The 24,468-nt window shown below is 47.3% G+C and overlaps 1 protein-coding gene across 3 annotated transcripts in view; it reads left to right on the top strand.

The window, feature by feature from the left end:
• The window catches only part of ACVR2A (activin A receptor type 2A), an 853,417-nt gene that overhangs the window by 171,115 nt on the left and 657,834 nt on the right, over positions 1-24,468 (top strand). For all 3 annotated transcript variants that reach the window (XM_069616514.1, XM_069616513.1, XM_069616515.1), the window contains one exon: positions 9,105-9,312. In XM_069616514.1, the coding sequence (XP_069472615.1) occupies positions 9,105-9,312 (208 nt within the window). The remainder of the gene's footprint in view (positions 1-9,104; positions 9,313-24,468) is intronic.

The raw sequence follows: 24,468 nt of genomic DNA, 5'->3' as shown, positions 1-24,468 counted from the left end.
AGCTACCACCTCTCTCCTCCACCCCCTGCCCACTACCACCTCCCTCCTCCCACCACCTGCCAGATACCACCTCTAACCCCCTGTCAGCTCTCTCCTCCACCCCCGCAAGATGCCACGAACCCCCTGCCCACTACCACCTCTCACCTCCCACCACCTGCCCACTACCACCTGTAACCCCCTGCCAGCTACCACCTCTAACCCCCTGCCAGCTACCACCTCCCCCCTCCCACCCCGTGCCCACTACCACCTCCCCCCTCCCGCCACCTGCCCACTACCACCTGTAACCCCCTGTCAGATACCACCTCTCCCCTCCACCCCCGCAAGATGCCACGAACCACCTGCCCACTACCACCTCTCTCCCCATGCCAGGGATTACAGGGATTCGCTGGAGGTAGTGGCCTTGCGGTAAGTTCTCTACCCCAGAGTCTTGCAGGCCATGGTTTGTGGATAAACTGAACCTTTCCTTAATTTCCCCTTTTAAATAAAAATAATGTGATATTTTGCAAATACAATCAAATTAAAAGCTTTAGCCCAGCCACGAACCATGGCCTGCAAGATTGTGAGGCTTGGAACTTAACCACAAGATATGATAGTTTATTTATATAGCGCCTATACACAATGTGTTTCATGGCGCTATATAAATACATTTATATAAATAATTTTTTTTGGGCAATTCACAATAAAAAATACTGAACGACGCAAAACAATGACAATTCCCGCCCCCCACGCCCACGCCAAAACATCCCCGCGCCCAAATGTCGCAGCGCCGAACTGGGCGCGCTAAATTGGGCGCGCCCAATTGTCTCCTGCGCCGAATCGGTCGCGGCGAATCGGCCCGCGCCGAACTGGCCGCGCCTAATCGTCCTGCTCCGTGTGAGGGGTACTGCCATAGTGCTTCTTTGACACTAGAGTGACATCCAGTGAGAGCTTGCGGAACTGCAATTTGGTACGTCCTGTGATTGTGCCTGTGTCCTCAATTACCTAGTAATGGCTTTCCAGCACTATAGGTTTGACCTTTATTGGCATAATTAAAGAAGCACGTTTTGTCAAAGCCCGGTTTGCATACGGTTTTGCTCACCTAGATCTATAATGCAAACACGTTTAATTACTTCATTTCACTTAGGATGTATGCATATTTCCCAAAGTGTTGCTTGGTGGATTGATTGGAGCTGTGTCACTCTAACGCCAGCGGTATACTTGCACTTTTCGAAAACGTCTCTAGCAGCAAAAGTGCTAAATGACCATACAATATAGTTGAGTACAATGATGGGATTTGGCCCCGTTTTGTCATGTCCGTGTCCCGTGCTAAAACTTCATAAGATCTGGAAACGCCATTTGTTTCTATTACAGATTTGTGCATCCTTTTTGAAAACACAAAAAATGACATTTAAAAAGTGCATGGCAATGTAAACTTTAAATCTTTTCTTGGCTCGCTTTTCAATCCTGTTTTATGTTGGTGCCTTAAAGTGATTGAATCACACCATCTCTCCGTTTATTAGTATGATAAACTCTGCTTTGTCTGAGTGGAAATATCACAAAAATGTTCTGCTTATTTGTAAACAGCCTTCCTTTGATACTCAGATCAACTATTGCTAAACCATATGGGCCTCCATTAGCTGTTTGTAAGCACTGCTGCCTCGATCTCCGTTGTAGAGCCAATGCTCAGTTCCATCAGGCTGTCCACGGAAATCTTTTTAAATGGAGAGTTTTTATCCATCCACCCAGTAATATAGTTCTACAGTGCTTAGAAATATCCCAGAAGTATGGAGGAAAGGGGACTCTGGACTAGAAATGTTAGTCACTACGTTGAGTAACATTTTCTATTTCAAATATGGCGCCCACGAATGTAATTCGTAAGTTGGTATCCCGCAAGGCTGACTCAGCCGTCATCCTTGTGAGGTTGATAGGTGATGTTGCCCAATTTAATGGTCTCCAATCTTAGAGCATGGTACAGTCTTGTATAAAGTCCTACTGAATAGAAAAACGCGATGTGCACATGTGGCAACAATCTGCACTACCAACTGCTGAGAGATCATTCACTCTTGGCAACGTAAGTAAGAAATGGTGTGCTGTTGACTGGTGCATGTATCGAAAACTGGCATTCATGCCAGGGTGGTGGTTCTCTTTTATGACTGGCAAGTGGTTTACAATGTATTTGCACCCAGCACGTGGGCATTTAGAACATTAAATTGAACTGCTGCTGGTTGGGTTTTAAAAAAAAATCTTGTAATTACTGATATTGCATGAGTCTTGCTGTAAATTCACGAGAGCTTGCAAAACTCCTGATTCAATACATACTGGTCAGATAGTGCCACATTTCTTCAAATCCATTGCAGATCATTGGAAGGTGGTAAAATAGCTGCAGTTGCCGCACATTCTGTGCATACAAATTAGATATGCAAACATCTAATTTTGTGTGCATTCACTGATGCATCTCGATGACAAATTGTGAACTCTGTTTAGAGTACTCCTCACAGCCCTGTGAGTTCTTCCCACTTGTCCTCAGATGTGGTTCAGATGACGTGTATGTGAGCAACAAAGTGGGTGTGTGCATGAGTGTGTGTATGTGATTGCATTGTTCAACACCCTAGACCCCTTTACAGAGACTGCCAGCAGCTTCATGCGAGTGATTTGCAGAGACTATTTCTGTCAAACCGTGATTGTCAGCCTCATGCATGTGAGTAACTATTACTAGTGTAGATCGGTTGTAGCAGCAGGTTCATGCATGAGATTTACAGTGCCCATTCCTGGCATATATAGGTTAGAGCTGCAGCCTCATGAAAATGGTATGAAGTGCTCCTGTGTAGTGCACTCTTGGTGTCATGGCATTTCTCCAGCATGGGGTCTGGCATGGATTCACATGCTCATGAATATTCCCCGTCGCCAGGCTGGGAATCCTCGGTAAAGAAAAATCAGTATCAGTTTCGTTTCTGATCTGTCTTTTGTAGTAGTAACCAATCACTGATCTCTGCGTCATACTGACCACCGCCAATGACTGCCATCTCCCTAAACCCCGCCTCTGGCAGCCATCCTCAGATTTTTACTGCACGTTCAAGTGTTGGGATCCTCGTGCTATTGCTCTCGAGCTTTAGTGCGTTTTTGCGCTTTTTCATAGGAAAATTCTCTCTTTCGGTCAAAAGAGCCTCAAGCTCCACCGTTTCTTTATCCGATCAACGGGGACCCGTGTCGGATTCTTCTATGCCCCTCAAGTGTGAAGATTTCGTCGAGCCACGCTTTTGGAGGACTCCAGAAGTTTCTCAGGCCCATCTCGGACATGGCCCAGGAGAAGGGAAGCTCGACGCCCAGAAAGCTGTTCAGGGTCTGCCCTGGATTCCAGCTTCAGAATGTCTTTAAGGAGGACGAACACTCCCTTTTGCCTCTACTGCCTGCATGAGGACAAGACGCACGTTAAGGACTGTGCGTTTTGCGGGAACATGTCGGAGCGGACCAGGAAGGACCTCCATCTGCGTCTCGCCAACTGGCTGGAAGGGAAGAGCCCGTCAGGCGAGAAAAATAAGTAGTCCTAGCGGTCTTCTAAGACCTTTGAGGGCGCCCCGGTGACGGGGGCCCAACAGAAGGCCAAGCACCGCGAGTCCGCTGGCACCGGGAGCGCCGAACGGTCGGGCTCTTCGGTTGCAGGCAGGGCGCAACCTCCCCGGCGCCATCAACCACGAGCCAACGCTCTGGCTCGGGTAAGAGGAAGTCCGAGCACCCGGCGAAGCTTTTGGAGAGGCCCCGGTCGAGCTCGAAGACCCCATCGGAGGGGGAGCGAGGCGGTGACCCTCCCCCCAAGTAGAAGGCGGTGAGCGCACCTAAGGTGGTGAAAGCCTTAATCCACCCTGCCAAGGCTTCTATCGAGATAGTCGCGGCGGTCCTGGCTCAGCCTGTGGAGGCTACACCAGTGGAGGCGACCTCGGGGCCCAGAGTCTCCCTGCCACCGCGGAGGGAGTCCTCTTTCAAGCCCATCAACAGGACCCCCGTGAAACTTCCGACGGAGAAGAAAAAGGGGGGGGCAGGAGGCCATTGTGGATTCGGCCTCAACCGCTGAAGGGGAGATGATCGAAGTCTTAAGCCATGGCATTGGCGTGGAAGAAGACCAGCCCGTTGGGAGGGACCCCGACGAGAACGTCAAGGGTGCCGACGAGGTTCCTGACCGCCCGTCGTAACCCCCTCAACCAGTGCCACAAGACAACTCGGAGGTCATTTTGTTGGCTATACAGTCCTTATGCTCGGAGATAAGGACGAGATTGCCGTTGCCACCAACGGAGGAACCGCTCCCGACGGGGGACCCGGAGCCAGGCCCTTCTGGGAGCCCTCCTCCTAAGAGAAGGATTCATCCTCCACCTCTTCAACCATCGCGCCCTGCTCAGCCCCCCTCCCCGTCCACGACCTGTGGGGATGATACGAGGACGGACACGGCCGCGACGGGTACAGACGACAAAGTTTACGACGAGGATCTTCCGTCGTCACCTCCTCCCCGGGCTTCCCCGCCCGACGAGATTGGATCGTTTCATGCCATGATCGCCAGGGCATCCGAGCTTTTCCAGCTCTGCCCAGAAGAGCAGAAGGAAGGTTTCCTTTAGCGACGGCGCGAGACCAAGAGGAAGACGGTCCTCGCTGTACCTCTACTGGACGATTTCTGGGATGAGGGTCTCGCCCTCCTCAAGAACCCATCCACAACGCCTGCGAGAAGGGATCGAGAAGAAGTACTGGGACCCCGGACTCGGTCGTCTCCGTGGCGCCCAGGAAGAAAGCGGGGGAGGCATCGGCCTCTTCGTCAACCCCCCCCCCCCCGGACGGCGAGGGAAAGAAATTGGACACGATGGGACGCAGAGTCATCTCATCGGCAGCGACGACGATTAAGGCTGCCAACGCCTTGGCTATCGTAGCCCGCTACGACAGGGAGTTGTGGTACAAGATCGCTCCCCCCCTTCTGGACTTCCTACTGGCCGACAAGAGGGCGGAGGCCCTAGAGATCTTGCAGGAAGGAGAAGTGGCGTCGGACCACGCCATTACTATAGCGACGGACATCACTGACACTGAGTTTCGCCAGTTGGGCAACGGCGTGTGCCTTAGACGGCGTGGATGGCTCAAGGCAACGGACTTCCGGCAGGACGTGCAGACCAGAGTTTTGGACATGCCGTTCGACGGGAGCAACCTGTTTGGGAAAACAGTGGACGATTCCCTGCAAGCCATCAAGACGGACACGGAGACGGCCCGGGCTCTTGGTGTTCTCCAGCAACGACGGCCGCCCTTTCGGAGCACCGGAGGCAAGCAGGGTGCCTCCAAAGGTTCCGGTGGCGGATATTCCACCTACCCGTTCGTCGTCACAGGAAGCCTACAATGACGAGGCAAGTCGGGCGGACCCCGCCGTCGTCGCCAGGGAGAACAAGGCGGCAAAGCCTCGTCGAAGCAGGACTGAACCGGCCGTGGGGTCGGGCCCCCACCGAAGCATCCCGGTGGGAGGCCGGCTGGCGAACTTCATCAGCGTGTGGGAGTCCATCTCCACCGACCTTTGTATGCTAGACGCCCTGGCCCAGGGTCACGCGCTCAAGTTTCTAAAGAAGTGCCCGCGCGTCCCCCTTGTGGCCAGGAAGGAACATCATGTCCCTCAACTTCTCTTGGAGGTAAAGGCGATGCTCAAGAAAGGCGCCATCGAGCTCGTCCCAAAGAGGCTTCGGGGCTCCGGAGTTTACTCAAGATACGTCCTCGTGAAGAAGACAGGAGGATGGCGTCCCATCCTGGACCTACGACGACTGAACAAATTCATCAAGGCCAGCCAGACGCTTGCACGCCTTCGTACCCGCCGTGGTCTTTGTCCCCAACGAAACCGGCGAAATCTGGTAAGGTGTCGACGCCATCGGCGACAGGCCCATCGAGTGCGGCTGTCGGGGCCTTTCCCTCGAGTAGGCCCTCAGCGCCATTGTCAACGTCGACGCTGAAGCAGTCTGCGTCCTCGATGCGATCAGCGCCTACAGGTCTGAATTTGCCTGTGGAGGCCCCCAGAGCTGTGGATCCTCCGAGAAAGGCTCTGTCCAAGTCTGTGAGGCCTGCTATTGATTCCATGAGTTCTATCATTCTCTGCAAGATATCTGAAGATGAGGAGGGGTCTGATGTTGAGTTGGAGCCTTTTGAAGCTCTTGGGGACCCTCCTGAAGCTCTGGATATGGTCTTTTCGGAGGACAGTCAGTTGGAAGATCTGCGTCAGTCCTTACATGATGCCAGTGGCCTGCACATGTCTCCTGAGATGAGTGGCAGGCCAGAGCCTGGGGCTCATGCTGAATCCTGCTACAGGATGTTGATGTCGAGGGTTACGGAGTACCTGGGGTGGTCCGGGCCTCCTGTTGAATTTGATCAGGATGACCTGACTAACATTTTAGATCAGGATCCGTCCACTGACCCAGTGTTGCCTTTTCACATGGCGTTACAGAAGAGGGTGGCTGCTGCTTGGAACGTCCTGGAGTCTCTTCCGGCAGTCAACAAGTCGTTGTCTAAGAAATACCACCCGTCTAGCAGCGACCGCAGCTACCTATCCACTCACCCCACTCCTGAGAGTTTGGTGGTTCAGGCGGCCAAGGCCACCTCGAGGCAGACTGCGTACCCTACCATCCCTCCAGATAGAGACGACAAGCGCTTCGATGTATGGGCACACAAGGTATTCGCGGCTGGGAGTATGGCCCTTAAATCAGCCAACTCCACCTGTGCCTTAGCCAAGTTTTCGCACACTCTGTGGAATTGTCTCTTTAGCAGCGGAGCATATTCCCGAGGGGGAAGAAAGGGATGGGTTCCTTACTATTGTTCAGGATGGCAAGGATTCCATGTGTGAATCTCTTCAGTGTGGGTTGGACACGGCTGATAGTGTTAGCTGGTCCATGGCTGCGAGCACAGTGATACGCATGTTTGCATGGTTGCGGAAGTCGGGTTTTGCACCGGACGTGCAGAACCGTCTTCTCAACATGCCCTTTGATGGCTCTCATTTGTTTGGCAGCAAGGCTGATGAGAGCCTTGAGAGGTTGCAGACCTCCAAAGCAGCTGCTAAATCTTTGGGCGCAGATGTGCGTCAACCTCTGCCTTTTTGTCCTAGGGGACAACAGCGCAGGGGTTCCTTTCGTTACTACTCCTCCTTTGGTATATCGAGGAGAGCAGCCAGTCAGAGGGACCTCCGTAATGGTCCTTGTGGTGGACGGGGACGTGATGTCAAAGCCGCTAAAGCAGCTGCCTCTTTGCCTTCAGGCGCTGCCGCAGCCGCTCCAAAACAGTTATGAGGCCAGGATTCATTGTTCGCCGGTTTGGGGCAGACTGTCTCAGCATCTAGAAGAGTGGCGAGCCATTACTTCAGATGCCTGGGTTCTGGAAACAATAGCCCACGGCAACTGCCTACCCTTCCTAAATCGGCCTCATGACAATCCACCAGGGAAAAACTCTTTGAAGATTCCGGATCCCCTCCTTGTGCAGGAAATCTTAACCCTGCTGGAGAAAGGCGCTATAGAACTGGTGCCTGTGGTGGAGAGGAACCAGGGCTGGTATTCCCCATATGTTTTGATTCCCAAGAAAGACGGAGGACTGAGAGCCATCGTGGATTTGCGTTGCTTGAGCAAGTTCCTCAGGAAGGACAAGTTCAAGATGGTCACTTTGTCTCACGTCCTTCAGGCCCTTTGACTTGGTTGGTGTAGTTGGACCTACAGGATACTTATTTTCATGTGCCGATCCATCCAAAGCGCAAAAAGTTGGCAACTCGCACTTTCAGTTTCGGTTCCTGCCATTCAGGTTGACCTCCGCCCGAGGGTCTTCACCAAGCTCATGGTGGTAGTGGCAGCGGATCTCAGGAGAGGGGGGATTCATGTCTACCCCTAACTGGATGATTGTATAATCGGGGCACGTTCTCCCGAACATGCCTTGGATCCTCTCAGCCTCACCTGCCACTCCCTTCAAAGACTGGGCTTCTCCCTCAATTTCAAGAAGTCGCACATGACACCTTCTCAACACCGACAGTACATCGGGGCTGTGTGACACGTCCTTGGGGAAGTGCTCGCCACACAAGGTGAGGGCTCATCACATTGTCCAGATGGTCGACAAATTTCAACATGCCCAGAGTGTCCCGGCTTTCGAATTCTTAAGGTTGCTCGGCTTCGGAACATCCAGTCGAAAGAACGTTACCAGTTGGTAAGTAACTTGTTCTTCTCGATTAGTAATGTTCACCCAGGGAAAGGTTGATCGTTTCTACGCTGAGCTTCTTGATGTCAGTCGCTGTAGTCTTATCATTCAGTAGATATAGCAACGTTTTAAGCTTGAAGTGTTAAGGTGCACATTGTAAAAAAGTTGCACCTTGAACAGAAAGTGGCAAATAAAAGTATGATTATCTGCGCTAAATAAAACCAACACGTCCCCTAACGATTTATTATCTTCATGCTTTATTCACCCATCAGACTTCCTTTTTTACACTGATCAACCCTGTATATTACTTTTTTCCCAGCAATATTTAGGCTCACATTGGTGTTGTAAAGGCTTCAGAGGAAATATTTATGCATGGAGCCACTCTGATGTGCTGCGACTTACATTCCATAAAATACGTATGTTGTCCTTAAGTGGATAGAATTTACCATTAATTTAGTTATTTTTGGTGTTGCTTAAATATTAAAGCAAACTATGGTCCTATGAAGTTATAATTCGAATAAAGGTTTCCCCATTTAAAACAAAAATGTTTAAAAACGATTTTAATGGTTGCAACCCTCCAAGAAACATGTAACGCTTTACAGCAGAAGTTGAATTTAAAGTTAATCCAGACAAAATATTAACCAGCCACGGTTATTGCCTCAGATATAATCATTCGGGAAGGCAGTGTGCTAGCTTTGAACAAAACGTGTTGGGTTGCAAATGTTTCCGCATGGTAATATGCCTACCTAAAGCTAGATTTCAGGATGTTTTTTATCTGGCATTTTCGCTTGATTACCTGCCACTTTACCACCTGGAAAGCCTTTGGTTAACCAACATATTTTGTTATCCAGCATCCCCGATTGCCAGGCTTTGGCTGTAAAGAACATTTGACGTATTATGTTTAACTTTAATTCTGTTTTAATCTTGACCTACTTTCTGTTCCTTTACAGGAGCCATACTGGGGCGGTCAGAAACTCAGAAGTGCATGTTCTACAATACCCATTGGGAAAAAGACAAAACCAATCGCAGCGGCGTTGAACTCTGTCATGGTGATAAAGATAAAAGACAACACTGTTTTGCTACATGGAAGAATATTTCGGGGTTCATTGAAATAGTGCGGCAAGGGTGCTGGTTGGACGATGTTAGCTGCTATGATCGGTAAGATATTTATTTTGTAGCTTGCAGTTATGATGAATTGAAACTCTTTAATGTAATCATTTGTATAGCGCCTTTCACCATTGGTATGGTTCCAATACGCTGTAGGTTGAATGCCCTCAGGAGACAGAATTCCAGCTATGGAAATGCATCAGAGAACTATAGAATGCGTGAGTGCATTTTAGCCAATACAAAGGTAGGTACAGGTGGCCAAGTCCCTGCCAGTCATTTATGTCAAGCAGGCATGTGGATGGGTGCAGAGAGGTAGTATGGAGGGTATGCGAGAGCAGGAGAATCCTTGTGTGCAGCTAGAGCGATTTTTTTTTTTTTATTTTTTTTTTATTTTTTTTTATTTTTATTTTTTATTTTATTTATTTATTTTTCTCGTGGGAGAAAGCTGCAGTCTAATGACAGGTGTTAGTGTATGAAGAAAGATGCGTTCGGCTAGTATCCATAGGCATGGAGTGTGATACGTACCCGCATGTCCTGGCTGGGTCTTGGTTGTGCAGATGCAGCGGGATTTAGAAGGGGGTCAATTTAAAGTGCGACAAAATTCTGGGCATTGCTATACAAATGCACCAAGTATAATACAACAGTATTGCATGCCCTCAAAAATTAATCTAGATACAAATACATTGGCTAGCTTTGGAGTGCAGCAAAATTTCAAAACCATGGTAAGAATCGCATGGTTGTGCTAAGGTAATAAGGCAGTGGCAGGATTAAGAAAGCGCAGCACTGGCTATGCTCCCAATTCCTGCCACCATACCTGTTTGTAGCAATATACAGCTTTGTACGGTGCCCATGGTAAACCATGGCAGGCCTTTTGGCCCTTTGCCGGCTGCCCACGGCTCACTAGATGGATGGCCTTATCGGGAATGGGGTGGGCAGGAGTAAGCTCGGGAGAAGGGCAGGGGAAAGGAAATGGAGGGTAGAGGAGGCAAGGGAGCCTTAGCCATTTGCTATTAAGATCGGAGGAGGGGGCAAATAAATGACTACACCACAAAGGCCTCTAGAGGCAATCCAGCACAAAAAACAGATTGGAAATTATACTAAAAACACAGGCAAATCGCTCCAAAAGAACCCCAAACAGGTTGTAAACTCCTTACGAGGTGATGGCTGAAGATTAGTTTTTTTTTTTTTGGGTCTCACCAACAAAACTTTTTTACATTTTTATGCAGGTCCAGGTACCCGCATTGCATCAGGGTTTATCTCCCCATGCACCACCTCCGAGCCTCGCCCTTCAATTCTTTTCTCTGCGTCCTATGAATAAAACTCATGTGGCACCGGCAGGCCCTTTATCTGCCCCTTTTTTTACCCCTCATCTGTACTGCATCTTCCTCCCCTCGTCCCCAGCATGCATTCTGTTTCCTTCAGTCTATGCCGAGACGAGTGCTTTGTTTCTTGTTCTTCATATGGGCGTCACTACATGGCTTCAGAACCACACTCACTATCTCGAGTGCTTGGGGCCTGAACACTGGTGGGACGCTTGGTTCTACTGTGATGCACTCTCGGTCGACGACTTCAGTGCTGGGAAGCGGTTTTACAGGATCCGGCTCCAAGACCTATTCAAAACTTTATTGCTGTGAAATATCAGACGGGTAAGTGAATTTTCTCATGAGGTCACCCTGGTCTGGTTATTTCTTTCAAGGGAACTCTGGTCATGGGTGGGACTGATTGGGTCTTAAAGCTACCAGTACTCAACCCAAGGTCTCCAGCTTTGGGGCTAATCTGGATATTGGCGCATGCTTCGAGGTTCCCTGCTTGGGGGAACGGGGGTAGGGGGAGATCTAGACACCAGCAAGTCAAGTTCAAGGTTCCCACTTGGGGGATAAAGCTTCCGGGAGCTCTCAGCGCTTCCCTCCAAAAAGGGCTAATCAAAGCACCACAATAGAGGTTCCTCTTAGAGGGGCTAATTGTACTGGGACTTTTCCAGAGGTCCCTTCTTGCTTTGATGCTAAGTAGGGTCCGTCCCAGTTATTGCATGGATGGTAGACCGTCCACAGTACCGGATGCTGTGTGCTTTCTTAGTTTCTAACAGAACACATTAAGAAAACGCACAGAATCTGCATTATTTTTTTTTTTAACTTTTTTTTTTTTTTAAACTTTATTTTTGGTATTTAACACACCATACAAATACACACCCACATTAGGGTGGACTTTAACTTTGCGCCGCCGATTTGAGCCCTCCCAACCCCCCCCACCCACCTTCCTCACCCGTTACACCCAAACAATGTCATCGTTGGGAATCCTCACCTCCCTCCTGATCCATGACTAGAGGAAAATTTGGCCAGGACTGAGATCACATCAAAGGTGTGCCGCCGGTCTCCGATGCACCAGCTGATGAGGCTTCCGCTTCATTCATCAAGAATATTATCAGTGGGCCCCATATGTCAGGTGGGCGAGCGTGTAGTGGAAGGAGCTTTATAAAGTCTGATTCTACATCTTGGTAGTAGAGTAAGTCCTTACGCCAGGCTGCGTAGGATGGAGGGGGACCCCGGCCCCATGCCATGGCGACCCTCCTACGAGCAAGTTTCAGCAGAACTGCAGTCAACTTCCTTGATGGGGCGGAAAGCAGCCACGCTGCTGTTTGTATCGGATGTATTGCTTCTACTACAATCGCCGTCGTTGTGTCTAACACTCGGTTCCAGAAAGGAGCTACTTCAGGGCACTCCCAGGACAAATGGACAAAGTTTGCGGATAATAATCTGCACCTCTTGCACTCCGCTTGCGTGTCAGGGTGATGTTTGTTGATTTTTTTCAGGTGTGTAGTAGGTTTGGTGGAGGAAATTGAAGTGAATGAGTTTGAGACATGAATTAAGTGCGATCTTCTGAGTCTGATTCAGGATGTAGCCCCAATCCTCCTCTGAAATGACTGTGTTTAGTGCTCTTTCCCATCTGTTTTTTGCCCCGGTGTTGGCGGGGGTCGTGCTCGAGATTAATGCCAACCTGCCGTCACCCTGTGCCTGAATAACGTCATGCAGCAATTGCCAGTTTGGCGGTTGATATGGGAAGTCCGGCAAAAGGGTCTGCAGAGTGTATCGAGTCCGAAAATAGAGGAACACGTCCAGTGCAGTGTTGCCCCCTTTCATTTTTGCTTGATCTGGGGTTAGGAAGCCATCCTCATTAAAAAGGTCCCCTAGGGATTGTATGTGAAGCTTGTCGACCCACTGGTGAAAGACCTTCTCTGAAGTTAGGGGGATTCCAGGAATAAACTTGACTGGCAAGAGAGGAGAGTACCTTGTTTGCACCCCAAGCTTATGGGCTAGGGTCTTCCAGACCTTGTACGTCGTGAGCACCACATTCATCGTGGGGGAAGGCACGGGGATCCGGCCAAAGACCACTGCAGTCAGGAAGTTGGGAGTCGCCAGGGCACGTTCCACTTGTACATGAGGGCGGACTGCTTGCGTCGCATACCAGTGGCTGAGGTATTGTGCCTGAGCTGCCCAGAAGTATTTCTCCAAGTCCGGAAGGGCTAGCCCCCCGTTGGACACGGGAAGTGTCAATATTGAGTGCGCCACTCTGGCTAGTTTGCCCGCCCAGAGCAACTCAAGGACCAAGCTTTTCAGCCTTTTCAGGAAGGTTTGCGGTAGTAACAGAGGAATGTTGTTGAAGAGATACAGTAGTTTAGGCAGGACCTTCATCTTGACCAGGTAGGCCCTCCCCCAGAGCGTTAGTGGAAGTGACTTCCAGCGTGAAACCTTGTCTTGTAGGGACTTGACCACTTCCTCGTAATTATCACGAAACACCTCGTGCTGGTCCAGAGACAGCTGTATCCCCAGGTACCGAACCTTGGCGGACTTCCATGTGAGATTGAATTCGTCTGCAAACTGCTTTGTGGCACGAGGCAGTGGAAAGACGACGGATTTAGCATGATTGATTTTTAAACCAGAAGCCGCTCCAAATTTGATGACTTCACTCATGACTGGGTTCAGGTTAACTTCAGGGTCTCGTATGAAAAGCGCCGCGTCGTCGGCGTATAGGGAAACGATGAGCTTGTAAGGGCTGATGATGAGTCCCCTCTGTTGTCGGAGCTCTCGAAGGTTGGAGGCTAGTGGCTCCATTACCAGGGCGAAGATTAAAGCTGAAAGTGGGCAGCCTTGTCTCGTACCTCACTGCAGGTTTATTGAAGCTGATTTTGCGGTGCCTACAATATTAGCTTGTGGCTTGGTTTACAGGAGCGAGACGAGCTTGATGAAACGGGCACCCAATCCCATCCTGGTGACAACCATGAACATAAACGGCCACTCCACTGAATCGAACGGTTTTTCGGCATCTAGCAGGACCGCAATTGCCTGATCTGTGGGGTCTAGTGCCTCGATGATTCCGAACATTCTCCGGATGCCGAAGGTCGTATTGCGGCCCGGTAGAAATCCGGCTTGGTCAGCTAGTACAAGGCCAGGCATCAGGGGCATCAACTTATTGGCTAGAACCTTGGCGAGTATTTTATTGTCGAGGTTAAGCAAGGAGATAGGGCGGTACGAAGCACAATCTTCTGGTGGTTTACCTGGTTTATGCAAAAGGATGACATTGGCTTCACATGAGGAGTGAGTGAGAGTCCCCACTTCGAGCGCTTCTTCGTACACAGCCGCCAGGAGAGGAACCAGGGTATCAGCAAAGGCTTTGTAGAATTCTCCCGTTAGGCCGTCAGGGCCTGGCGCCTTAGAAGAGGGTAGGGTCTTTATGGCTGCTCTAATCTCGTCCTGTGAGATGAGCTCATTCAGCGGTTCACGCAGATGTTGTTCGACCCAGTAGAGCTTGTGTCTTCTAGATATTCCAGTGGGGCGTTTGAATCTTTTGGGAGTTTAGCACTGTAGAGATCCTGGTAGAATCGACTGAATTTCTCTGCAATCTTTTCGTCAGTATGGAACACCTCGCCTTGCTTGGTTCGGATCCTTTCGATTTGGGACTGTTTTTTGTCGGCTCTGATTAGATTCGCCAGAAGGGCACCTGGTTTTTGGCCCTTGCCGTATTGACGGACTTGGCTGGGGCGGCTTAAAAATTTGACCTCCCGATCTGCTGCGGCATTGAATTTTTGCAGTTCTATTTTCAGGGCTGCAGCTGACTCCGGGTCGGCCATGTTCGTGTTCTGGATTTCAAGAAGCTTTAATTTATCTTCGCTGGTTGTGAGCTCGCTCCTAATGAGCTTGAGGACACCATTTTCTTTGGTGTGGCATACCCCTCTAATGAAACATTTTAAAGACTCCCAGATGGTGCTTGCAGAGGGGACCGAGCCCAGGTTGGCCTCAAACACGTCTATCTCCTCCCTCAATTCAGAGGCAAAGACATCATCATCATGTAGTGAGCCCCCTTTAAAGCACCAACGCTGTAATGGCGGTGTGGGGTTGGATGGCTTGAGTTTAAGGAAAAGTGGTGAGTGGTCTGAGAGCGTTCTCGGATGGATACAACACCGGCCACGTGTCAGTGGGCCATTTATTGAGGTGAAGAAATAGTCGATCCGGGAGCTTGTGTTGTGGACTGCAGAATGGAAGGTGAAATCTCGCAGCTCCCCATTAGAGACTTTCCATACGTCTTGAAGATCAAACGCTTTGCAAATTTCCTTTATTTGGAGACAGGCCTTAGAGGGCGGCTGCTGTGTGGCCTTTGATCTAGCTCTTGTAGGGTCCAAAGCCGTGTTCATTTCCCCACCCCCAAATAATTGTTGCGGGGTCGTGAGTGGAGAGCTGAGTCAACACCCAACCGAAATTGTCGGGGCTGTCCACATTTGGCGCAAATGAATTAATGAAAGTCATTTTCTGACCTGCGATGATGCCACACACTAGAATCGCTCTTCCTTCGTTGTCTTTTGCCATATGAAGTAGCATGAAACTGAGCCTCCTTTGTATGAGAATCGCGACTCCTCTCGAATATGTGGAGAAGGATGAGAAGTATCTGTGGCAACCCCAGCTCTTGGCCCACTGATGATCTTTCCCTGGGGTGAGATGAGTCTCTTGGATCAAAGCCACGTCCACTTCGTGGCGTCTGAGGTAATGCAGAATTTTTCTGGTTTTAGCAGGGATATTGCCGCCTCTTATATTCCACGTTAAGACATTGAATGGGGCGAGTTAATTTTTATATGGGGCCATTTTGCCATTTCAGTGGACTGCGATGGACTAGTTATCCTCGGACTAGTGCCAGGGTCAATGCTCAGAGGTGGGGAGCCCGGCTGAGGCGACGGCTCCGATGGTGGGCCAGGAGCAGGTGGGGAACAGGATGGTCGGGATCTGGCGGCGCTGAACTTTCCCAATGAACTCTGAGGGCTCGAACCGCAGGCTTACCCCAACAGGCCCGAGACGTTACTCTCTGAAGGGTGGGCAACCCCCAACTGGCCCACCGAGAGGTCCCTCATGAACCAACAAACAACCAAAATAACCCCTGGAGCTACCATGCCGAGGAGTGAACCTTCACCTCGGCGGAGAAAACTCCACTTGGAAAGAAACGACTTAACAGTAGCTGTGCTAGGGGCGCTCGGGGATTCCCAAGTGACCCCAACAGTTGCTGTGCTAGGGGCACCAGGGGCTTCCCTAGTGATTCAGCCCCGACTTACGTATAGTGTATGTGTTCCGGTGTATTCAGCAAATTGGCTAAGCCTGCAATGAGCCGTGTGGTTCTACTGTTTTATGGAGGATTCCTGAGGTTTCTGTCCCTTTGAGGTCTTGGACGCGCCTGGTTCTGTACTGGACAACCCAGTGGATCCAAGAAAGTATTGGCTTCTTCAGGGGATTGAAAGAAGTGAACTTTCCCCTCGTGAAGTATTCTAAGTCGTGCAGGGAATAGCATTGAATAAGTTAATTGACTGTTTCTAAGTCTCTGTTTAACATTGGCGAATGTTTTCCGCTGAGCCTGGACCGCCGGGGAGAAGTCGGGATAAAAGTGAATTATGTCCCCCTCATGCAGTAGTTCGCCTTTTTCTCTGGCCAGCCGAAGGATGGAATCACGATCCCTGTAGTTAAGGAGCCTCGCTATGATTGGCCTGGGTGGCAAGCCTGGAGCCGGTCTGGACGAGGGTACCCTGTGTGCTCTCTCAACTATGAAGATTTGGGATAAAGCGTCACGACCAAATAGGGATATGCAAAGGGACTCCAAGATGTCCTCCATTTTCCCTTGCACTTGGTGTTCTCTCACTCACACTATCTGTAAGTTGTTCCTTCTCGATCGGCCCTCCAAATCCTCACATTTATCAATAGTAGATTTCATTTGCACTTCTAGTTGCGAGACTTTATTTGTTAGGGTTAAGGAGTTATCATCGAGATTAGACACCCTTTGTTCCATCTCCTTGATGCGTTCAGTGTGTGAGTCCATACGATGTTGCAGCAAGTCTACTTTGGAAGCTAGACCATCCATTTTGCTATTCAGGCTACCGATGCCACTCTTCAAGTCCAGAAGGATTTCTTTGATTTTAGACAGATTAACTGATGTCTCTACTTGTTTTGGACATGCTGAAGAAGAAGCCTGGTCTTCCTGAATGAAGGGTGCTTTTGGGGTTGAGCTGCTGTCAAAGTTTAGCTTCCTCTGGGATTTATCGTTTTTCCCCATCTTGACTGAGGGTTTAGAGGGGGCTGGTGAGGCTAGCGAGCGGTCCGACCCGCCCAGGGTGCCCAAGGGGCTCTTCACTGAATAGGATTTCTCGTAGTGCACTGAGAGTATTGGACCTGAGAACCTGGTGGGGGCAAAGAGTTGCCACAAAAAACAAAGCACTTGCTCTTGCCAAGTTCTGTTCCCTCTTGTTTGGGAAGAAAGGTGGGGGAGGGTCTCCTGGGACGGGACCCCCGCGACAGAGGTGATGCAGCGTGTGGCCCTGGGGGGCCCGTGCTTGTATCAGCGGGTATTTTATTGTATTTATTAAATGTTTATTTTCCTGAAAGAGGATAGAGGACCCCTGTTACCGCCGGGGTGTTGCTTCGGGCCTCTGTTCTGATTTTGGCGTTCAACTCGCCATGCAGCCGTTGTCCACCAGAGCATTGGGGCCAGGAGAAGGTGGGCCGCCTGTGGGCTGGTGAAATGCGGTCCCCGCGGGACGGCAATCGGGAGGATTTACCCTCTGAGGAGCGCAGCCGCCTGGTTCTGTGTGACTGCTCGTGCGCGGAGGGGGGTGAGGCCCACGTTCGTGTCTGCTCCGAACTGGGGGAACTACGACCTCCCTCCCGCTCCTTACCTCCACCCGTGGCCGTCCGCTCGCTCTCCAGGCTGTCCGGATCGTGTCTGCACTTCGGCCCTGCCGGGTCTCACCAGTCCGCCCTGATCTTCGCCGCCTCCGATGAATCGCTGGATTCTGGTGTGTATTGTCCGATCATTGGAGGGGGGTGGACGGGGATGGGGCGGCGGCGGTAGTTGGCCTCGCGTCCAGTCTCCCCAGCCTCCGGCAGCTCCGGCGGCAGTGTCTTCACAGCGACTGGGTCCCGGCGGGAACACAGGATCCTTCACAGATCTGTCGGGGGGCGCCTCTGTTACGCCACACTCGTTGAGCACGCCAGGTCTCCGCACAGGAAGTCTCCGGGCTTCTGCAGGGGGCGACGGTGGCTGCACTCTAGCCCGCGCCCGGCAGGCCTGCAGGACGCGGCTTGGTCTCTAGACCCTGCGGGCCGTGTAATGTCTTGGAATGGCTGATTTTCTTCCAAATTTCGCGTGCAGGCAGCTGGGGCTCGTTGTTTTACAGGGGACGTGGAAGGAATACATGAAAACACTGAAAACAGCAAGGATTATGCAGGATTGATGCAGGGCTGATCGGGAGCCTAAACCAAGGCGGCCATCTTGGTTGGCCTTCTAGCGCCCTCTCCTGAATCTGCATTATTTTTTAAAACGATCATTCCACTGTCAGCCCTTGCAAGTATTGCACTCTAAAGGTCAAGCTGCCAAGAGACAGACGTGAAGAGCAGCTATTTTTGGGTAAACAGCTTATATGTGGAGAATTGCAAATCCAGCTTGCACGTGCAAGGCAAGCTAGAATTACCTTTTTTGGTTTTATATATATATATATTTAAAAAACAAGCAACCATAACTCATGCCACTACCATGCACTGCTAAGACTAACGCCCACGACATCAAAGATGACATCACAAATGTCACTGATGACATCACATGCCTGTCTCCCTCTTTTTTCCTTTACTGACATATCTAGGCCACATGGTTTTCTTCAGTAACAGTCAGGTACTAGAAATTATAAACGTACTATATTTGTAGACTTATCCTTCAAGTATGTTCTTACAGTAATTCACTTAGGGTCCAGTCATATCATATGAAACATATACATATGGGAAGACACAAGCTTGAGAAACAGCAATCCTTTCTGTGCATGAAGATAATCAGTAGAGTTATCAGCACTTTCTGATATTTCTGTTTTTTTATTACTGTATTTTCCCTGTATATGCTCATATTTGTATACATTGTACTCACACTACTTTCCTTAGAGTCCAGTCACATCATGTGATACATGTACATAGGGTAAATAGCTTTGAAACAGAGCAATAATTTATTTGCATAAAGATAATCAGTTAGGTTATGAATTGTTTCTGCTACTACTTCTGCTTTTTTGCTTACTTCACTTTCCCTGTATATGCTCATATTTGTATGCGTTATTGTGTCTTCGTGTTTTGTCTGTAATAATGCAATTATGTTAAGTGGGTTTTATTAGCTACTTATTACATATTTCACAGTACACAACTCTAATAAGAAAACAGTTATCTCATTATTCAACATATCAACATTATGAATATTATAACTTCATCATGGATGCTGCACACACTGCCTAGGTTTCTGCATGAGTAGCTTAGTATACTCGATAGAACTTCATAATAGAATGCTATTTATATCAATGCATTGCTTAATGCACTAATTAGCTCATGATATTTATTCCAATGATCCTTGACACTTTTTTCTCAACATTATAATAAGAATCCCTTATTCAGACATTTCATGAAAAGAAAATTCATATGTGATGTCATCAATGACATTTGTGATGTCATCTTTGATGTCGTGGGTGTTAGTCTTAGCAGTGCACGGTGGTGGCGGGAGTTATGGTTGCTAAGCTTACCAAAACTGGTGAATTTCAGGGGGTTTTCGGTTTTACTTGGAACCATAATGTCCCTTTAACAAAGTTTTTTCATTGAATTGTGAATGAAAATGAATACATTTAACATATATATTTTCTTTTGTACAGACCATACAAAAATTGAAAATACTAAAGAAAAAGCAGTATTGGATAAGACTTCAGCACATAGAAGAAAAAATTGACCTACTCATCGCAAATTTTAACAATTTAAAAAACTTTGTGGAGGATCACTTGAAACAAACTACTACATACCATTGTCCGACATGTACCTGTCCCCCTCACCATATCCCACTCAATTATCCCCAAACCCTCTCCATGAACCAAAACATTTTGATGAGACTTACAACCCTTCTTCACCTCATATAAATCCTATTGAAACCCCCAATTCTCCTGTTTTTGTTTCAGTTTCTGCCTCACCTTCTCTGTCATAAATTTAACATACATGTAAAATAAAGTAAAATTATTATATTGTGTCCTAATTCATTTCTTGTCTTTTTTTAAAAAGCAGTTCATGTGTCCACAGACACGGAATGTCCGTAAAGAAACAAAAATGGGAGCGTCCTAAGGACACTATATCTGTCCGTATTGTATTGTTCGCAGGCAAGTTGAAACTATTCTAAAAACACAGGCTGTGTCCTAAAATGTTCGTAAATAAACAAAATAGGGGTGTCCTGAGGACACTATACCTGTTCGTAGGCAGGTTGAAACTGTTCTAAAAACGCATCAAGTGTCCTGGGATGTTCGTAAATAAACAAAATGGGGGTGTCCTGAGGACGCTATGCCTGTCCGTATTGTTCGTAGGCAAGTTGAAACTGTTCTAAGAACAAACGCCTGTCCGTAACTGTTCGTTTCACTTGTGACGCACTTTTAATCACTTCAAGACCCGAACAGTGTCCGTAGAACACCAACGCGCATGCGCAAAACAGTTTCAGTGCATTTGGTGTCCTGCGGACACCCGCTCCCTTCGCAAACATGTTCGCGAACCTATCAAGTGAGTGTGTGTTCTGATTGCAAACACTGTTTGTATCCCCAAACAGTTTAAAACTACATTTTCAAGCAATCTACAATATTTTTCAATAAAAACTCACCATAGCATAAGTCCCTCATAGTAATCATGAGTTTCTACATACTTTTTTTGACTTTTTGAACCCTTTTTTCTGTTCGATCTGTCCGCGGACAGTGCGTATGTCCGCGAACCGCTCACAAGCACCCCTATAAAAGACCACACCTAGAGCTCATTCTCATTGTGTTTCTGGCTATCCTACAGAACACAGTGAATTTTGCTGCCAACTTTGCAGATTTTCATCTCGAACCGGATGGCTTCCATGGCTCCACTCATGCCATCTGGTGCTGCATCTGCCTCAGCACCACCCCCACCCCCTCCACCACCACCACCACCGCCTCCCCAAGGGCCTGAAGAGGGGAACAGGAGTGAGGATGCACAGGAGGATGACGAGAATGAGGTAGTCCAAGTCCCTACTACCAGCACTCGGCGTGAGTCTTGGGTGTGGCGGTTATTTACCGTTCGTGGTAATGGTCCTAAGGCGCGTGCGAACCAAGTCACCTGCAACGAGTGCTAAGTCGCGGGAGGCCTGGTTCATACAGCTTTGGGACAACTACCATGAAGCGACACCTAAGGTCATTCCACACTGGGGCCATTCGCAAGTTTGTACCTTGCGAGGAGCGTAGCAGGTTGACCTCCTCTACTTCATCCTCCGTTTTCTCAGAAAAATCTGATTGCCAGCATAAGTAAGATGGACTCCATCTCTGCGAAAAATGTATGTACTACGAAACATAATATTTTCATTGTGAAAAGAGGACATGCCAAAATCTTAGAAAGGCACAAACAGCCTTATTGACATTGCGCCTTGCTTTCTCCATTTGTAGACCAAATGAAGAAGAACAAAGCCACATTTGTCTCTGCGCAATCCGTAAAAAAATTACTTGAGAATTTGTAAACATGTCCATGACCTTCCCAAGTCCTTCTTTCATTGCAAATTGCAAAGAAATTCCAGACACATGTCCTAAACTGTTCCCTCCACAATGAATTACAATTATGTCTGGATGTTGCTGTGTCTCCAAAGTAGCACAGAGAGGTAGCAAGTTCAACCACTTCATTCCACGTACTCCATGCCAGTGCACTTTCGCATGTGGGAATCCAAGATGTGCAGCTACTCCACAGCGTTCTGCATGCACCTTCAACCAGTGTATCCACGAGTCTCCCAAAATCCAAACAATCTGTTTTCTGAAACACACAGCCATAGCCATCTGTTCTTCTCTCAGCAAAAAGAGTATCTGAGAAACTCTCTCCTGGCACAACACACCCACTAAACTTTCCTGACCAATCCCTTTCTCTGCTCATTCTCATTTGCATGGCTCCCCAACCCAAAATCCCCGGATGTAACACCCGATGCCCGCGGACTACCGCCATGTCCGCGGACATATCGTAACATGGACAGTCCTTCTGCCATTTCCATTTCACTTTCTGTGCCATTCCCTCATTGGATATAGCTAAGAAGTCACATGACCATCCACCAATCACATCCAAGACCTCTACATCTAACTGCATCATCATAGATCAGCACTTTAAATGTACTGTTAATCTCTCTGAGTACAAGTGTCATATCATTGGAAAGCACCTTCTACCAGAAATACTGTACAAGTCTCCAAGATTTCTACTTGCAGCTGCATACATATCCATATGCATGAACACAAACTACAGGGTATGCATATTTTCTGTATAGTACATGTACAATTCTTATAGATTCATATAAACAGATTAACTGACTTTTAGCTTGTCTAATCTATAAAAGGAATTTACTGTAATTTTTTCCATCTCCTAAAATTAACTGTCACTTCCAAACCTATCTGCTATTTATTTTCTTTTTACACACACATTTTCAAAGCATGTTGGACTAACATATTTAAAGTACAATATGAAGAGTTAACATACTCAAACAAAATTGCATGCAACCAGTATGTTTAAATATCAAACAACAATACGTGTACAAAAACAAACATTTATTTACTTATATTTATATAGTGCGCAAGCAGCGCGTGGCATTGAGGCGCTGTTACTTACAAGAGCTTAGTTACAGAAATAGTGGTATTCAGTGCTGCATTATGAATTCCACAAGGCATAGAAATGATATTTTGGTTGGTACAGTAAGTCCTTACAATACTGTTTATGCATTAAGAACATATGATATGTATTCAACTGGTGCAACGCATCGTATGTGAATAAGATAGTTTTCATGATTTTGAGGAAGGCGCCGAGGGTCAATGTCAATTAAAAAAAATCAATGTCTAAATTAAAAACAGTGCTATATACAAACAAAATTACTAATTTGTTTCCTTTTCAATGGCAGTGAAGACCATTCTCCTGAAAAGAAGCAGCCGAATTTGAAGTACAAAGAACAACTAAGAAGAAACCTGCTAATTTCTGAAAAAAAGTAATTTGAATACCGCCATATTATTTGTACTATTATTCAAACACACTGTAAGGTTAATTCATGCTATTTCTGTGCCTAAACATAGAGATTGTGCACCATTCTGTCTACAAATCCCCATTTCTTAAACTGAGATTTACAGGCAGAATGGTGCACAATTTCCTATTTTTCGACACACAAATGACCCAATTTAGCCCCTAGAATTTTGATATTATAGAACAAACAACTATTTTAATTGTATACCTTTAGATTTACTATTTGTACTTCTCCACACCACTAGCTTACTTTCGACTGTCGTCTGAACCCCAGTTTAGTATCACATAAATTCAAGAGTACCCATCCCAACAAGTTGTAGTTGCCCAATGGACAATCGCACACCATTACATACATCTTTATCATCTTACTCACACTCATGCTCACATACATTAAGAACAGCCCAACCCATACCTTCTTTATTTTTTTCAACAGACCCTAAAGAATGCCTACCAAAAATCAAGTCCGTAGAAAGCAATGGAGAAGCAGAGCAAATGAAAATAGAAGTGTCCAAAACAAGCATCCATCTCTAGCAGAATTTGTAAAAAAAAGTTAAAACAAAACAGCTAATAGTCATTTAGCGAAACAAAGCAAGCTTCAAGTACAGAAACTTTGCCTCCTCTATCAAAATGTAAAACGAACCACAAAACAATTAACAAAAAATCAGCTACCACTACAGATAAAATCTTGATATAGTGCAAAGTAAGCATACCAAAAAAAGTATTTTAGCAAAACTGTTCCGTCAGAGTCCTTCAAAATCTTATAAAACCGGAGAGAAATCAGGCTCAACCCTTAAAACCTATCGTAGGAAATGAATTTTAGAAGCGTTGATAGATAGTGCAATTCTTCTCAAAAGAAAGTTATTTATTTTAGTGTTAAACAAAATGAAACCACTAACAAAACTAATGACTAAATTACAAAAAAGACTTCTCAATAAACGAAATGTCAACAGAAATAAATTCTTAAGTATCTGTGGAGGTGAATGGAGTCACACTACGAGCACAGAACTATACTTTAATGAAGAAGCATACAAACAAAAGCAAACAAATACAATTGCCATACATAGCAGTGGACGAGGTTATGAAAAAGTTAATACCATAATGGAACAAGAAATACTGCTTACAAAAATATCCAGAGAAAACTTAGAATTACCCCTCCATTCAACTGAATCAGAACGTCTAGTATACAAATGGCCATGCACGTAAATGTGTAACATTCCCAAAAATCTTTCAAGTCTTTACGCCAATTCCTCAATCAATATGTGAAAGGCAAAGACAAAATCAAAATTAAACTACTGCAAAATATGGATACCTGTCCAGTGCGCAAGTACACAGGACTACAAGGACATTCATTGGCCTGCATTTCAGGACCTACTTGCAAAACCACCTTCCATTATATCAAAATGATATCAACACATCATTCAACTATAAGAAATCTAGTCTATAAACTGTACTATGCTAAAAGTCCTGCTTTAGCACTAGCCAATTTAAATAACATTCTTCTACATGGTACAGCAAAAGACCTACTTGAAGAAATCGACTATATCCAGAAAAAATATTTTGGAAGTGAAAGCCACTTACAGAATGAAATAGCTTTAAAGCAAATTAGCAACAATTCTATGCATGGCAACCT

Source organism: Ambystoma mexicanum, chromosome 9 (genome assembly GCF_040938575.1).
Source record: "Ambystoma mexicanum isolate Mex_15411 chromosome 9, UKY_AmexF1_1, whole genome shotgun sequence".
Taxonomy (NCBI): domain Eukaryota; kingdom Metazoa; phylum Chordata; class Amphibia; order Caudata; family Ambystomatidae; genus Ambystoma; species Ambystoma mexicanum.
This window is presented reverse-complemented; position numbering and strand designations above follow the sequence as displayed.